Consider the following 13,784-nt stretch of genomic DNA (forward strand, 5'->3'; position numbering starts at 1 on the left):
GGAAGATTGAAGCCGGAGTCCCACAGGGCAGCTGCCTGTCACCGCACTTGTACGCCGTGTACACGGACGATATCCCGAACAGGGCGGACTCCCAATTATCCCTGTTCGCGGACGACACGGCGTACATAGCGACATCGCTCAACCGTAACCATGCCGCTATCAAGATGCAGAAAATGCTTGACGAGCTGCCGGAGTGGCTGGACAGATGGAGGCTCCGGGTGAATCCCAAGAAGTCGCAAGCAATTTGCATGGGTTGTGCTCCAAACCCGGCAAATGTAGAGTTCCAAGAGACAAGGATCCCATGGTCAAGCAAGGCCACGTATCTGGGGGTGGAGATTGACAGGCGCCTAGCCTTTAATCACCAAGCCCTGAAAGCCGCTCGCCAGGCACAGGTCGCAGCTGTGCGACTGAGACCGATTTTCACGTCCAGCTTGCCTACCAGACTGAAGCTGAGACTCTACAATACATACGTTAAACCCAAGATCTTGTACGCCGCTCCAGTCTGGTACGGCTACATCTCACAGGCCAGCAAAAAGAAAATAAAGACGGCTCAGTCGCGCACTCTGCGAGTTATCGTCGACGCCCCCAGATACGTCCGCAACTCCACTATTGAAAGGGACTTGGGAGTGGAGCCCCTCGAAAAGATCATCAAAGAGCAAGCAAAGAAAATCTTTGAAAAAGCCGATAGATCGAACTATGAGCACCTCCAAAGCATAGCACCTTGGAGAGCCAGCGTGATTGACGCGAAACCCTACCCGCGCGACTTGGCCCGGGACGAGGGGGATGCGTCGCCACCGCACACGGTCGCTGATCCGCACTCGCTGGGCCTCCCTTAAGGGTCTCACCCGGTGGGGCGGATCGCCCGGTTCGCGGAAACGCAAACCCCGAGTCGCCGTGGGCAGGTTGCCTGGGCGGGGGACTGCGTATAGAACACCACCAGAAACAACGCACAAGCGACAACTGAACAAATAACAGCCCCACAGATGTGGGGTTAACCCAGGGACCCTCCCGTAGTGGCGGGAGGCGAGAGACACCAGAGTTGGGGGGCGTAGCCCCGGTACTCTTTCCCCTCACCAGTGATGGTGGGAGCGAAGACCCCGAAGGCGCGGAGCGCACAAGCTTTCGGGCACGCAGCGAGTAAGCAAGTAAACGAGTAGAATAACGCAAGACAGTCGGCGATATGACAGGCCGCGGTAAAGGAGGCAAGGGGCTCGGAAAAGGTGGCGCTAAGCGGCACAGGAAGGTGCTCCGTGACAACATCCAGGGTATCACGAAGCCCGCGATCCGTCGTCTCGCTCGCAGGGGTGGCGTCAAGCGTATATCCGGTTTGATATACGAAGAGACGCGCGGCGTTCTCAAGGTATTCCTTGAGAACGTGATCCGTGACGCCGTCACTTACACCGAGCACGCAAAGAGGAAGACCGTCACCGCAATGGACGTCGTGTACGCGCTGAAACGTCAGGGACGTACCCTCTACGGATTCGGCGGTTAATTAATTGTGTTACTTCAAAGATCGTCCGTCCGTTCGTACGTACGTCAATAATTATTCCATGCAATCGATTCGGCGTTTTAATAATTATTATTCTTGGTACGAATAAAGATGGGCGTACGACCACCACGGCGATGATTTTGAAACAAACAAATTAACAACAAAAAGGCCCTTTTCAGGGCCGCATACGATTCATTAATTCCACAATATTATATATTATTGTATTATGGATATGTTTCCCCACGCGCGCAAAACTACAACACTCACTATCATTTCACTTGTACTCTATTATCTCTCTATTATTATGTGTGCTAAATTTCATTGTAATCGGTTCAACACATAGGTACATACATACATACGTCCATCCATCAACAACTTTTGCATTTATAATATTAAATAAAACTATTTCATTAGAAGAATTTAAAGTTAATGGCTACTGAATGATTACATTACTAAAATCTAAAATTCATCAGGTAGGTAAGTTTTCTGTTTATAATAGTAATATAATAATATTAATACATTTTATCATTCTCATAACAATATTATCATTATATTATTAGATATTTCGTTGTATGTTTCCGTTACTGCACAGTGGAAAACGTTTATAGTTAGGTTAGGTACCTACTATTAAAATGAATCACGTGCGGCCCTGAAAAGGGCCTTTTTTTTTAACATTCGATGTCCGATGACGTGTCCTCTGTGCTATGTCATGTTATGTTATGTTATTTCATATTGAAACCACACACCACACGACACGACACGAGACACGAACAATGCAAACAACAAACGGATCTTAGGCGCGTTCACCACGGATACGGCGGGCCAATTGAATGTCCTTTGGCATAATGGTCACTCTCTTAGCGTGTATAGCGCACAGATTGGTGTCTTCAAATAGACCTACGAGGTACGCTTCGCTCGCCTCCTGCAGGGCCATGACGGCCGAGCTCTGGAAGCGGAGGTCGGTCTTGAAGTCCTGCGCTATCTCACGGACGAGACGTTGGAACGGCAACTTGCGGATCAGTAGCTCAGTGCTCTTCTGGTAGCGACGAATCTCACGCAGAGCAACCGTGCCGGGCCTGTAGCGATGGGGCTTCTTCACGCCACCGGTTGCGGGCGCACTCTTGCGGGCCGCTTTGGTGGCGAGCTGCTTCCTCGGCGCCTTTCCACCGGTGGACTTGCGAGCGGTCTGCTTTGTGCGAGCCATTGTGACCGGGGGGCTTGTTCGAAATTCGAATTCACTATATTTATTATAGAGAAATAAAACAACAAATACGACCGCACGGAGAAGTGGTTGCGCTTCGAATGAATACGAAAACGCGTACGACGCCGTTTTTATAAACACATTAGGTACACTCGTCTCCGTTTCGTTATTCATCGTAGTCGAGTGCGAGAGAGACATCGATAAGTAACCGTTCGCGCGGTGTGTATGTCGAGAAAAGAGAGATAAAATAATAATAATCAAAGTTTTGTGTTGGATTTGCACGATTCCTGATGCAAAATTAACTACTCGAACTCGAAAACAAAAAAAAAAAAAGAAAAACGATCTTCAATGTGCAATGTGCAATCTGCACTGTCATAATATTGTCAATGTCATACACAGCCCATGTCATAATATTGTTATGTTCGTCATTATGGTATGGTCGTACTGGATCTATTCATTAAATTTACATGTACGGTCTTATCCAAAATGGATGGAAATTATTCTACTTTTTTATTTTACTTCATACATACTCTACATAGGTGCAAAGTTTCATAAAAATGCGTTCAAAAATAAAATATGTCTTGGTTATTGCTTGATTACAAGATTAAAGAATTATTATTTTCTACTTTTTAGTGGTAAGTATCTAACTTGAAAGCGTGTTTTTTAGTTTTTCAAACTATATTTATTTTACTTCATACTCTACATAGGTATTTTCGTATACCAAAACAAAACAGCACTAAAAAAAAAAATACCAACAAATACATAATACGTTCATAATATACCTAACTAGAAATTCGCCGCGGCCTCGTTCGGTTGCAAATTTTATGAACATTTAAAAATTATATCTATTAAAATAAACCGCATCAAAATCCGTTGCGCCGTTTTTGAGATCTCGAGTAATCTTCAAGTTGATTATTCCATAAGAAAGGAAAATTTCTATAAGATAGGAGAATTATCATAAGTCCGGAAAATTTCTATACGCCAGGAAAATTTCTATAAGTCAGGAACATTTATATAAGCCAGGAAAATTTCTATACGTCAGGAAAAATTTCTATAAGGTGGAAAAGGATAGGTTAGGTTAGGTTAGGTTAGGTTAGGTTAGGTTAGGAGAGGTTAGGTTAGGAGAGGTTAGGTTAGGTTAGGTTAGGTTAGGTTACGTTAGGTTACGTTACGTTAGGTTACGTTACGTTAGGTTAGGTTAGGTTAGGTTAGGTTACGTTAGGTTACGTTAGGTTAGGTTAGGTTAGGTTACGTTAGGTTACGTTAGGTTACGTTAGGTTACGTTAGGTTACGTTAGGTTACGTTAGGTTACGTTAGGTTACGTTAGGTTAGGTTAGGTTAGGTTAGGTTACGTTAGGTTACGTTAGGTTACGTTAGGTTACGTTACGTTAGGTTAGGTTAGGTTACGTTAGGTTACGTTAGGTTAGGTTACGTTAGGTTACGTTAGGTTACGTTAGGTTACGTTAGGTTACGTTAGGTTAGGTTAGGTTAGGTTAGGTTAGGTTAGGTTAGGTTACGTTAGGTTACGTTAGGTTAGGTTAGGTTAGGTTAGGTTAGGTTAGGTTACGTTACGTTAGGTTACGTTAGGTTACGTTAGGTTAGGTTAGGTTAGGTTAGGTTAGGTTAGGTTGGGTTAGGTTAGGTTAGGAAAAATTTTCTCAGTCCGGAAAATTTCCATACGCCAGGAAAATTTCTATACGTCCGGAAAAATACTACTGAACCGATTACAATGAAATTTAGCACACATATAGAAGGTAACTTGGATTAACACATAGGGTAGGTTTTATCCCGGAAATCCCGCGGGAACGGGAACTATGCGGGTTTTCCTTTGAAAACGCGGGCGAAGCCGCGGGCGGAAATCTAGTACAAAATATTAATTTACCAAAACTATTGCAAAACACAAAACTATATAAATATAACAGAAAATCGGTTTGAATGTCTGTCCGTGTGTGCTATATTCCCTATATAAATTTGTATAATTAAAACTAGAGAACCGATTTTGATGCGGTTTATTTCAATAGATAGGCTGCATCTCGAGGAAGCTTTTAGTATATATAATTTGTTACGTTCTGAACAATGCAGGCACAGCCGCGGGCGATAACTAATCAATCTACCATTTATTTGTTAAACAGTTATTAAAAAAAAAAAATAACTTCAAATTAACTGTACAAGTTTAATTATTTCTCCATTTAATAATTAATATTAATTTTTTGTTGTATATCAATTAAATTTACGTTTTGACATAAGGCTGAGGTAAAATAACAGTACAGACTACAGTCGAATTGGGAATCATCAAGGAGGATTTTATTTAATATCTTAACTTAATTAAAGATATGAAACCTTATTTGTGTTAAACTTTTTTATTTTTTTAAATTGACACCAATAAATCAAACTGACGATGTCTGTCAAAATAAATATAATATTGATTCAAAGATAGTACATGAAATCGCATTGCGTTGTTATATTAATATATAAGTAATAAAATGGTTGTGAGTGAAAAAAAATTATGTAACATGTATAAAAATATCGAGCCAAATCATGATGGTATATAATTTATTATGAATTTGTTTTTAGGATAACCGCAAAAATGTGCATGCATGTGCACACACAAATTAAGCATCGTCTTTATTTCTGGAAAGCATAATATGGAAACATAAAAACATAATATACAGTCGTCTCCAAAACCGAGAAAATTGAAAGGCAGGCAGCATTGAAAGGTATGGTAATTTTCCATCAATTGTTTGTTGTTATTATTATATATATTATATTACAAACAAACATAAAATGAAACGGAACGGATTTTGATGCGTTCAACAAGAAGGTTTATTATAAACTAAACATCTATAATAATTATGTATAATTTTTATCTATATCCTAATATTATAATAAGGAATATACTTGATAAGAAAGAATTATCGAAATCGGTTCAGCCGTTCACACGTGATGCCGTGACAACGCGAAACGGGTCTCATTTTTATATTGTACGTACCTACCTACCTACCTACCTACCTACCTATATAGATTTTTAGATTATATTTTATTCTTCTGTATAATCTAAACCAATTAAAGTTAAACTCCTACGAAACGGCTCGATCGATTCTCATGAAATGTTGTGTGCATATCGGGTTGGTAGATCTGACAATCATAATATTGTATCTACACTAATATTATAAAGAGGAAAACTTTGTTTGTTAATGAATAGGCTCATCATCAAAACTACTGGACCGATTTTGATGAAATTTGGCACAGACAATCTTTAGACGCTGAGAAAGAACATACATAGGCTACTTTTTATTATTGCGAAATAATATGTACCACGGGCGAAGCCCTAGTTTGTAAATAAAATAAAATAAATCATACCCACAAAATATGACCAACGTTAATAATTATTGTTGAACGTATAATTCGAAATTCGAATTTCAAAATTACTTACAAATTTAGGTTTTTTTTTTTCTCACTGCTGTTGTTCGTGTTGGAGAAACGTATTTTTGGCGTGTACACACACACACAATTCATTCATGAAATATATTGTGGCCCTGAAAAGGGCCGTTGTTGTTTTGATAGTATATAATAATAATAAACACAAAACGCGAGCGAGCGGGCGTTCGATAAGTCGAACACGCCACGCCGTTGTCCCGACGACCGCTCACCGCTCACTTGGAGCTCGTGTACTTGGTGACAGCCTTTGTGCCCTCGCTGACCGCGTGCTTGGCGAGCTCGCCGGGCAGCAGCAGCCGCACGGAGGTTTGCACCTCTCGCGACGTGATGGTCGACCGCTTGTTGTAGTGAGCGAGCCGGGACGCCTCCGCGGCGATGCGCTCGAAAATGTCGTTCACGAACGAGTTCATGATGGACATGGCCTTCGAGGAGATACCGGTGTCGGGGTGGACCTGCTTGAGCACCTTGTAAATGTAAATGGCGTAGCTCTCCTTCCTCTTGTGCTTCTTCTTTTTCTTGTCAGACTTCGAGATGTTCTTCTGCGCTTTGCCGGACTTCTTGGCGGCCTTTCCACTCGTTTTTGGCGGCATGTTGCTTGTTGTAGTATAAGTTCAATCAATAGAAACTGTATAAAATTTTTCGGTTCAAAAACCGGTCTAGATCGCGCCACACGGCGTTACGGCCGTCGGTTAGTAATGCGAGCTAGCACTTTTGGTTATCGGCCAATACCGTGGAGCGTAAGCGTCCCCTCCACACAGTGGGCGGTGAACATGCGGTGAATCATTTAGATGTTTACATTTGGCATTTTATTTATTTTTTTAAATCACATAAGGCTGAGGTAAAATAACAGTACAGACTACAGTCGAATTGGGAATCACCAAGGAGGATTTTATTTAATATCTTAACTTAATTAAAGATATGAAACCTTATTTGTGTTAAACTTTTCTTTTTTTTTTTAAATTGACACCAATAAATCAAACTGACGATGTCTGTCAAAATAATTATAATATTGATTCAAAGATAGTACATGAAATCGCATCGCGTTGTTATATTAATAATTAATATAATAAAATGGTTGTGAGTGAAAAAAATTATGTAACATGTATAAAAATATCGAGCTTAATCATGATGGTATATAATTTATTATTAATTTGTTTTTAGGATAACCACAAAAATGTGCATGCATGTGCACACACAAATTAAGCATCGTCTTTATTTCTGGAAAGCATAATATGGAAACATAAAAACATAATATACAGTCGTCTCCAAAACCGAGAAAATTGAAAGGCAGGCAGCATTGAAAGGTATGGTAATTTTCCATCAATTGTTTGTTGTTATCCATACTAATATTATAAATGCGAAAGTAACTCTGTCTGTATGTCTGTTACTCAATCACGCCTTAACTACTGAACCAATTTGCATGAAATTTGGTATACTTAGAGATATTTTGATACCCGAGAAAGGACATAAGATTAGAAGGTTTTATCCCGGAAATCCTACGGGAACGGGTTTTTCTTTAAATAAAATATCAAAATCAAATAAAATGATAAATAAATAAATCTATAGTATCCAAACAATAGCAAGTACCTATTTATTAAAAATTTTACTTGATTTAACATTTATTTAAATTTCCAGCTTACACAATACGAAGTATGAAAACAGTTGCTCGCCTCGCCAAACAGTTTCAATATTCCAAGTTTCCCGCTTGACGAAAACGATTAACGAACGAACATTATCTATAATTAATATTATAAAGCTGAAGAGTTTGTTTGTTTGTTTATTTGAACACGCTAATCTCAGGAACTACTAATCGAATTTCAGAAATTCTTTCGGTGTTAGATAGCCCATTTATCGAGGAAGGCTATTATAGGCTATATATAATCACGCTAAGACCAATAGGAGCGGAGCAATGCGGGTGAAACCGCGGGGCACAGCTAGTTATTATATATATTACAAACAAACATAAAATGGAACGGATTTTGATGCGTTCAACAAGAAGGTTTATTATAAACTAAACATCTATAATAATTATGTATAATTCTTATCTATATCCTAATATTATAAAGCTGAAGAGTTTGTTTGTTTGAACGCGCTAATCTCAGGAACTACTGATCAAATACAAAAATGCCATTATAAATTAAATTAAAAATACTCAAATGAATGTTACTTTTTTTTCATCGGGGTACCTACACGTCTTGTACACCTGGGTAGCGTTAATGAAATTCTAATATGGATACGGTTCTAGGGTTAAAGGCTATATTATAATATAATATTAAATGCGGGCGAAACACATAGATTAATATTATTCATGTTCTGGTACGTGTCAAATGGTAAACGATCACTGAAGAGATGAGAGTTTAGGCTGCTAGAAACTCTATCTATCGTTGTTGTCAAGACATATATTGCGGCCCTGAAAAGGGCCTTTTGAACAATTCATAATATTATGATGAACATACATAAAAATATGTAATTGTAGCGTTATTGGTAAATGCAATGCAATCCAATTAGGCCTTCTTCTCCGTCTTCTTGGGCAGCAGCACAGCCTGAATGTTAGGCAATACACCGCCCTGTGCTATGGTCACGCCGGAGAGGAGCTTGTTCAGCTCTTCGTCGTTACGTATGGCCAATTGCAGATGTCTCGGAATAATTCTAGTCTTCTTGTTGTCGCGCGCCGCGTTGCCGGCCAACTCGAGAACTTCAGCCGCCAGGTACTCCATCACGGCCGCCAGGTAGACCGGGGCACCGGCGCCCACGCGCTCAGCGTAATTGCCCTTCCTGAGCAATCTGTGAATACGGCCGACGGGGAACTGCAGACCGGCACGGTTGGAACGTGACTTTGCCTTCCCCTTCACTTTACCGCCTTTACCGCGTCCAGACATTATTTACCGTTTTCTTTGATAATATTATAATAAACGAAAAACTGATACGTACAACGATACGCGCCGATCACTAAAGTATGTTTTTTTTTTAAGACACCATCTGATTTAATATATAACGGCTACGCGTCCTAGTGATTGCGGTGGGCATGACGCCGTGAAATGCGAGCGAACACAAACGACGAGCGATGCGCAGTGAACACGACCGTGTCAAATAATAATAATTTATATTGTTATGTACATATTTTATTTATATTTTTATTTAAGCGAGGCTTCATCTCTTAACATACATGCAAAATGATATTTTTTTTTTTTTGATTCAGTGTACAGCATCCCCAAATATTATTATCTTCTTCTTCTTCTTTCTTCTTCTTCTTCTTATATATAAAAATGAATCGCAACATGTGTTGGTAAGCGCATAACTCGAGAACGGCTGAACCGATTTCGATAATTCTTTTTTTTTTATTATATTCCTTGAAGTACGAGGATGGTTCTTACGTAGAGAAAACGTAAACATGTACCACGGGCGAAGCCGGGGCGGACCGCTAGTTACTCATAATAATAATGATTAGTACGTACGTCACAATCTATGACGATGTCGAAAAGACAGTTTGTATCTGTACCGTGGTTGATTGTTTTTAAAGTAACTTGTCAGGTGACAGAAACAGACTGTGTTGTCTAGACAACCATCAATAATAATTAATAATTATTCATAGCAGTAGGTATGTATAGATTTTAGAGAGTAGGTATTTAGTAAGTTTCGGTAAAATGTACTATCGGGAGTCGGGCGTCGGGCGGGCGGTCGGTCGGGCGGCGTGCGCTGGTGTGGGGCGGGCGGGCGGTGTCTGTGCTGTGTCTGTGTCTGTGTCTGTGTCTGTGTCTGTGTCTGTCTGTGTGGTAGCGTGTTGCAGTGTGCGATGAATAGTTACATAATATTTTATTTTGCAAGTTGAAGGTAAAAAGTAACGTGTGTGTTTACCGTACGTATTACGTAGGTATATTTTGATGTTTTTTTATTTATTCCTTATTTCATTGCGCGTCGACGGAGCCCCGCTTCGCGGGGCTCCTATTTCTGTGTAGTTTTTTTTTAAGAAACCTAACCTAACCTAACCTAACCTAACCTAAACCTAAACCTAAACCTAAACCTAAACCTAAACCTAAACCTAAACCTAAACCTAAACCTAACCTAACGTAAAGCTGTAGATTAGTTAGTAGTAGATTTGATTTTCTTGTTGTTATTATATTGTGCATGCATGTTGCTAGTTGCTACTATAATATATTATGATGTTACATAACTATTATGTAATTTGTAAAATTGTAATAATTGTAGTTTTATTGTGTAGGTACCTACAAGTTGCTTGTTCGTCCTCGCAAATTGGAAGGAAACGTTAACGTTCGTAGTGAGTGCGCATTCGAAAATATATGTTAGCCCTGAGAAGGGCTTTTTGGCGATAGATAATATATAATATGTATCTATTTTGCTGAGACTTGTGCCCGATGCACTCGCCGTCGCCGCTGCACTGCATAACCAGTTCCAACCTTAACCTTCGTCGAAGTCGAATTAGGTTGCGCTTGCGCTTGCGATTGATCGATTGCACGCACACCACACGTTCACTTCTTGGACGCGGCCGAGGCTTTCTTGGCGGTGGCCGCTTTGGATTTTGGCGTTGCCGCTTTCTTCGGTTTCGGTGCCTTCGGCTTCTTCGTCGGCGGTTTGGCACTCCTCTTAGCCTTCGGCGCGGCGGCCGACGCTGCTGCGGCGGGTTTTGCGGCCGCCTTGCCCGCAGCCGGCGCCTTCTTGGCGGCCGCGGCGGGCTTCTTTCTGCCTGCAGCTACTTTCTTGTCTTTCACCGCTGACGCTTTCGACTTGGACGGCGAGGACGACGAGTCTGCGGCCGCTGCTGCGGCGGCGGCTGCCGCCGCCTTCTTGGACCTGCTGCCTGCGTTGACGGCCGTCTTTTTGGCGGCCGCTTGCGCCTTGCCACCGCCGCCAGATTTGCGCACCTTGACGGCCGCCGCCGCTCCGGAGCCCTTGCCGGCGGCTCCGCTCGACGGAGAGGTCTTCTTCTTGGCCGCGGAGGACTTTGACTCCAGTTTGAACGAGCCAGATGCGCCCTTGCCCTTCGTCTGAACGAGCGTGCCGGATTCGACGGCGCCCTTGAGATATCTCCTAATGAACGGCGCCAGTTTATCCGCGTCCACCTTGTACGTGGCCGATATGTACTTCTTGATCGCCTGCAGGGAAGAGCCGCTACGCTCTTTGAGATCGCTGATAGCAGTGTTCACCATTTCCGACGTCTTCGGGTGCGCCAATCTTGCTTTGGCCGCTTTCTTGGCTCCTCCCGACGCCGCTGCTGCTGCTGCTGCTGATGCTTTGGGCGCTTTCTTCGCGGGCGTCGACGCTGGCGCCGGAGTTTCAGTTTCGACTGCGGTGTCTGCCATTTTTGTTAATTAAAATTCAACTTTACGTCGACAATAGTATGTAATAATAATTAGTATATATAAGTAGTACTTAGTAGGTTTCACTGTATTCGACGTACGGTGTCGCTAGTGTAGGAATCGACTGGACGGTTTACCTCACGGGGAACCGTGCAATCGAGATACGTTTTCTCGCGGTCGCGCTTGAAACTTTTCACTAACATGCCTCCGTTCGAACGTATATTTTACGTGAAATTAACGTTTAAAAGTATACGTTTCACATGTTTCTCGTCCCTTTTGAGATCGGCCCTCGTAGTGTGCAAGCCCGCGCGACGCTCGAGGAGCGCATCGATAGCGATGGACGTTTAAATTTTGCCAAGGGCTATCCGCGTGCGCGGTGTCAACTTTAAAATTATCATTTCACCTGTAATTAAACCGATTGTCGTTTCGAAAAAGGCTCTCTCAATACACTGATATACAGACGTTAAGGTGAAACTATTCGTAATCGCCATATAATATGTTTGCGACGGTTTTTAGGGGGATGAATGTGACCTGTTGTAGAACAGCATAACGCAAACGACGACCGCGCGGCCGGCTACACACACAGTTCGGCGATCGGTCGAATATGTTTAACGTCCTTTAAATACAAAAATAATAACAATACGAATGTGCCACAATAACGAAATGACAATATTATAAATAAATGTCACATATTTGTCACAATATTATATTCACAGTCACAGGTACTAACAGCTAGTAGGTACATAGTACGCACACCACACCGCAACGCCCGCACGTTTTAATATTGTCAAAATATTATATAGGCCGCGCGAGAACGAGACTACGATTCACAATTGCGTATTTATTATAATATTATTATTGTGTTAACTTAATATCGTCGCATAATAACGCATAATAAGCAATACCTAAATAATAGACAGAGGAGTAGTAACAATATTATGACGAATCGATAATAACACGAATGTAGGTAGTTAATTAATAGTTTATTATTTACCTAATCATTAAGTTACTTATATATAATATCATCATCATCAACTGCAATTACGATTAATTCAATAGCGACAATGACGTATCCATGTTTTGATGAATTATTATTGTCGTACCGTTGTAGATTCCTTAAATCTTCGTAATGCACCTGAGCGCAGTAAACATCGATTAAAGTGAAGCATTCGATTCTAGATGTCAGATTTCGATTTTTAGAGTAACGTCTCTGGTATTTATTATGTTTAGAATGGTTTATCAGTAAAATGAAATCTTAAAAAAAAAAAAATACTTTTATCGGTCATTATTATTATAATTAATATTATGTAGTCGTAATTGAAAAAAGTTAAGCAAATGTGCAGTTCTAACAAAACGAAATATCTTGTTATTCTATGTCGTCGTTACTAGGTTACGTTGTTGAATTTTGTTGAACTGTCAAATGTTGCCTATTTTAAAATGGCTCTACTATACTTAATAACTACGAGGGATCTATATTTATAGATAGAGAGTTGGTTAATAATAATTACTTATTTAATTTGCTGTGTCGATTTTTATTTTTTTTTTTCAACAGGATAAAACCTATCCTATGTGTTAATCCAAGTTCATTGTAATCAGTTCAGTAATATTTGCGTGAAATAGTAACATTTATAATATTAGAAGGATAATGATAACAACACAAGTAAGTTAATTAAGTAATGACGATCTATTATATACATTTCAAAAAATTTCAAGCTACTTATTTATATAATAATTCACAAAAATTACATTAATATGAAATTTGACACATGCCATACCTACCCTGTTAATGTCTAGTGTAAATGTGATAGTATTTTTATTTTTTATTCCTCCGTATGTATGACGTCATCATCACATTTATCGTTATTTTTTTTTTTATTTAATTTCTCTTAAAATATGCGATTAAAAAATGAAATGTTGTCAATTGTTGTGATTGAGTTATTATTATTATTATTCAAAGATTATTAACGCAGTCCCTCGATATGCACGATATATCTATCCGTCTCCGTCGCGCGTCGAGGGCGAGCCGAGCGAAACGCGTGTATAATGTGTGTGTATAAAAGTCCGACATGAAATGGCGCGGAGCGTTGACATACCGGGTTTGGCACTCGAGCTGAGCACTCGTGCTTAGCAAGAGCGCCTACCTGCCGTCTATTGTTCTCCGTAGAGACGGGGGACCGCTACCTGAGATTCGCCGAAAGGCAAATTCCGGGAAGTGACCCGCGCCTTTGTTGTGAACAATAGCGACCGATAAGCGACCGGTCCCACCCCGCCTGCTCAGGTAGTTTACTACCTGGTCAGTCGCGGTGCAACCGCAGCTGCACTCGCAGCGTACAACTAATTC

The 13,784-nt window shown here is 40.8% G+C and overlaps 5 protein-coding genes across 5 annotated transcripts; 1 reads left to right on the top strand and 4 right to left on the bottom strand.

Annotated features, from left to right (window-relative positions):
- The first annotated feature begins 1,111 nt into the window (after nucleotides 1-1,111).
- On the top strand, nucleotides 1,112-1,754 carry LOC149475633 (histone H4). Its single transcript, XM_089712990.1, has one exon. It carries the CDS (start codon nucleotides 1,181-1,183, stop codon nucleotides 1,490-1,492), a length of 312 nt encoding a protein of 103 aa, XP_089569116.1. The 5' UTR covers nucleotides 1,112-1,180; the 3' UTR covers nucleotides 1,493-1,754.
- Nucleotides 1,755-2,051: 297 nt separating this feature from the next.
- LOC149475634 (histone H3) lies at nucleotides 2,052-2,808 on the bottom strand. The gene has a single exon (XM_089712536.1). The coding sequence runs from the start codon at nucleotides 2,691-2,693 to the stop codon at nucleotides 2,283-2,285; it is 411 nt and encodes a 136-aa protein (XP_089568662.1). The 5' UTR covers nucleotides 2,694-2,808; the 3' UTR covers nucleotides 2,052-2,282.
- Nucleotides 2,809-6,218: 3,410 nt separating this feature from the next.
- LOC149475635 (histone H2B) lies at nucleotides 6,219-6,739 on the bottom strand. The gene has a single exon (XM_089712737.1). The coding sequence runs from the start codon at nucleotides 6,716-6,718 to the stop codon at nucleotides 6,344-6,346; it is 375 nt and encodes a 124-aa protein (XP_089568863.1). The 5' UTR covers nucleotides 6,719-6,739; the 3' UTR covers nucleotides 6,219-6,343.
- Nucleotides 6,740-8,444: 1,705 nt separating this feature from the next.
- LOC149475636 (histone H2A) lies at nucleotides 8,445-9,040 on the bottom strand. The gene has a single exon (XM_089712602.1). It carries the CDS (start codon nucleotides 9,005-9,007, stop codon nucleotides 8,633-8,635), a length of 375 nt encoding a protein of 124 aa, XP_089568728.1. The 5' UTR covers nucleotides 9,008-9,040; the 3' UTR covers nucleotides 8,445-8,632.
- Nucleotides 9,041-10,588: 1,548 nt separating this feature from the next.
- Nucleotides 10,589-11,529, bottom strand: LOC149475637 (uncharacterized). The gene has a single exon (XM_089713137.1). The coding sequence runs from the start codon at nucleotides 11,444-11,446 to the stop codon at nucleotides 10,616-10,618; it is 831 nt and encodes a 276-aa protein (XP_089569263.1). The 5' UTR covers nucleotides 11,447-11,529; the 3' UTR covers nucleotides 10,589-10,615.
- Nucleotides 11,530-13,784: the final 2,255 nt, after the last annotated feature.

This window comes from Colias philodice, chromosome 29 (genome assembly GCF_061535455.1).
Source record: "Colias philodice isolate Cphi_HAF_F1 chromosome 29, ilColPhil1 Martin Lab GWU primary, whole genome shotgun sequence".
Classification (NCBI taxonomy): Eukaryota; Metazoa; Arthropoda; class Insecta; order Lepidoptera; family Pieridae; genus Colias; species Colias philodice.